Source organism: Nicotiana sylvestris, chromosome 8 (genome assembly GCF_000393655.2).
Source record: "Nicotiana sylvestris chromosome 8, ASM39365v2, whole genome shotgun sequence".
NCBI classification, from domain to species: domain Eukaryota; kingdom Viridiplantae; phylum Streptophyta; class Magnoliopsida; order Solanales; family Solanaceae; genus Nicotiana; species Nicotiana sylvestris.
In genome coordinates, this window is record NC_091064.1 from 98,315,524 (window position 1) to 98,318,703 (window position 3,180).

General features: G+C 42.7%; 1 protein-coding gene across 1 annotated transcript; it reads left to right on the top strand.

The window, feature by feature from the left end:
• The first annotated feature begins 1,910 nt into the window (after positions 1 to 1,910).
• On the top strand, positions 1,911 to 2,219 carry LOC138875432 (uncharacterized). The gene has a single exon (XM_070154261.1). The coding sequence runs from the start codon at positions 1,911 to 1,913 to the stop codon at positions 2,217 to 2,219; it is 309 nt and encodes a 102-aa protein (XP_070010362.1).
• The last annotated feature ends 961 nt before the right edge of the window (positions 2,220 to 3,180 follow it).

The window sequence follows — 3,180 nt, forward strand, 5'->3', positions numbered from 1 at the left end:
ACAGTCTACAGTTATCTGTGAGCCAATATTTAAGATGTGGAAGAAGGACACCGCTACCAAATGGACTGATGACTGCCAAAAAGCCTTTGACAGAATCAAGGAATACATGTCAACACCACCAGTCTTGGTCCCGCCTGAGCCAGGTAGACCTTTATTACTCTACCTTGCAGTATTTGATGGATCTTTTGGTTGTGTTCTGGGGAAGCATGATGAAAAGGGGAGGAAGGAGAAGGCCATTTATTACCTCAGTAAGAAGTTCACCCCGTACGAGGCCCGGTATTCTCTGTTAGAGTGCACCTGTTGTGCTTTGACTTGGGTAGCTCAGAAGCTGAGGCATTATTTCTGTTCTTATACCACATATCCATACCAAGGATGGATCCTTTGAAGTACATCTTTCAGAAGCCCATGCCCACTAGCAAGCTAGCCAAGTGGCAAGTCCTGTTGAGTGAATTTGACATCGTCTACGTGACTCAGAAAGCAATCAAGGGACAGGCACTAGCAATCACCTTGCTGAAAATCCCGTGGATGGAGAATACAAACCCTTGAAAACGTATTTTCCTGATGAAGAGGTATCGTTCATAGGAGAAGACATTGCAAAATCCTATGATGGTTGGAGAATGTTTTTCGATGGAACAGCAAATTTCAAAGGAGTTGGCATAGGAGCAATCCTAGTATCAGAAACCTGTCAGCATTATCCAGTGTCTGCCAAGCTTAGGTTCCCCTGCACCAACAATATGGCTGAATATGAAGCTTGCATCTTAGGGAAAAATGGCCATTGACATGAACATTCAAGAGTTGCTTGTGATTGGATACTCAGACCTACTCATACATCATGTCCGAGAAGAATGGGCAACCAAGAACTCCAAGATACTCCCGTATCTGCATCATGTACTGGAATTGAGAAAGAGGTTCACAAAGACGGAGTTCCAACATGTTCCCAGAGTCCATAATGAGTTCGCCGATGTGTTGGCTACCCTGTCATCTATGATACAGCATCCGAACAAGAATTTCATTGATCCCATTCCTGTAAAGATCCACGATCAGCCAGCTTATTGTGCCCATGTTGAAGAAGAAGCAAATGGAAAGCATTGGCTTCATGATATCAAGGAATATTTGGCAAAAGGCGAGTACCCAGAACTTGCAAATCCTACTCAGAAACGCACACTTCGGAGGTTGTCCAACAATTTCTTTAACAGCGGAGGAATCCTGTATAGGAGGACTCCTGATTTGGGATTACTAAGGTATGTCAATGCAAAGGAAGCATCCAGGCTACTAGAGGAGATTCATGTTGGGACCTGTGGTCCACATATGAACGGTTTTGTCTTAGCAATGAAGATACTCCGAGCTGGTTACTTTTGGATGACTATGGAAACGGACTGTATCCAGTATGTCCAAAAATGCCACCGCTGTCAGATACATGCAGACATGATAAAGGTGCCTCCAAATGAGCTTAATGCAACAAGCTCACTGTGGTCGTTCACCGACTGGGGAATGGATGTTATTGGACCAATCGAGCTTGCCGCTTCCAATGGACATAGGTTTATCTTAGTAGCAATTGACTATTTCACCAATTGGGTCGAAGCAACGTCTTACATAGCAGTAACTAAGAAAGTCGTGGCAGACTTTGTCCGCTACTTCATTGTTTGTCGATTCGGGATTTCAGATTCAATCATTACTGCTAATGGCTCCAACCTCAATAGTGACTTGATGAAAGCTATGTGTGAGACCTCAAGATTAGACATAAGAATTTCACAGCCAACAGGTCTCAAATGAATGGAGCTGTGGAAGCTGCCAACAAGAACATAAAGAAAATATTGAGGAAAATGATAGAGAAGCATAAACAGTGGCACGAGAAGTTATCATTTGCTTTATTGGGGTATCACACCATAGTCCGCACATCAACCGAGGCAATGCCCTATATGCTGGTTTATGGCATAGAGGCAACAATTCCCGCCGAGGTAGAAATTCCTTCCCTAAGGATCATACAAGAGGCTGAGCTCGACGACGCAGAATGGATGAAAAGTAGTTATGAGCAACTAGCCCTTATAGATGGAAAGAGAATGAACGTAGTTTGCCATGGTCAACTCTATCAGAACAGAATGTCCAGAGCCTTCAACAAAAGAGTCAAGCCAAGACAGTTCACACAGGGGCAACTAGTGTTAAAGAAATTTTATTTGCATCAGGATGAAGCCAAAGGGAAATTCTCTCCCAACTGGTAGGGTCCATACATGGTTCACAGGGTTATGACATGATAAGCCTTCATACTTGCAGAAATGGACAGAGAAGTCTGGTCGAAGCCGATCAATTCAGATATAGCCAAGTGTTACTATGTGTAATCTTTATGCTTTCCTTATGTGATGTAATTTGAACTACACCTGACCTGATTCCCATTTAAGAGGGGATACATAGGCAGCCCTATGGGTTCGGTCACAATTCAATAAAACTTCCATTTCCCCCTGCAATTGGAAACTGGGGTAGAATTTTGTGGAGGACCCTCAAAATTCTGAAGTAATTTCAGTCGATCGTCGCAAGCAACAGCCGGAAGCATCAACCCATTAAACTGGGGCAGAATTTTGAGGAGGACCCTCAAAATTCCATAGCAAGAGAGGTTGCGATGTCCTGAACTACGTCACAGTCGTCGGTTCATCTAAAGTTATTCTTAATTATATACTTATGTCATATTTTTACGAAATCATGCATATTTATTATTGAAATTACCTTGTTTAGCAACACTACCCTAATGATACATACGATATCACCAGATCAAAGCCAAGAAAGTCAGGCAGAGCCAGCGGGGATACGAACTAACCTCTCCCCTTTACAAAACTCACAATTTTTCTTTGGATGCAGGTACTTGAGTTGCGAAATCACCAAACATACTATACACTTACGAGACAAACATTGTTTAGGAATACAACTCTCAGAACTGTCGCACTTACCAACATTTGCTATCCATACACACTAGAGACATTCCGTGTGTCACAATGTCCCCAGCAGTCACAATATCGCAACCTGCTATCCGCTAAGAAAGATCTATTACCATCTGCCATTTTATTTCTTGCATAAGGCTATTACTTTGCCTTCTGAGACTAAAAGCTATCCCTATCTGTATTTTCTGCATTGCATAAGGCTACTATTCTACCTTCCGAGACTAAACGCTGTCTCCATCTGCATTTCTGC

What these genes read in the sequence shown, in the direction of transcription:
- LOC138875432 (XM_070154261.1), top strand. Translation starts at nt 1,911, where the DNA reads ATGCCCTATATGCTGGTTTATGGCATAGAGGCAACAATTCCCGCCGAG.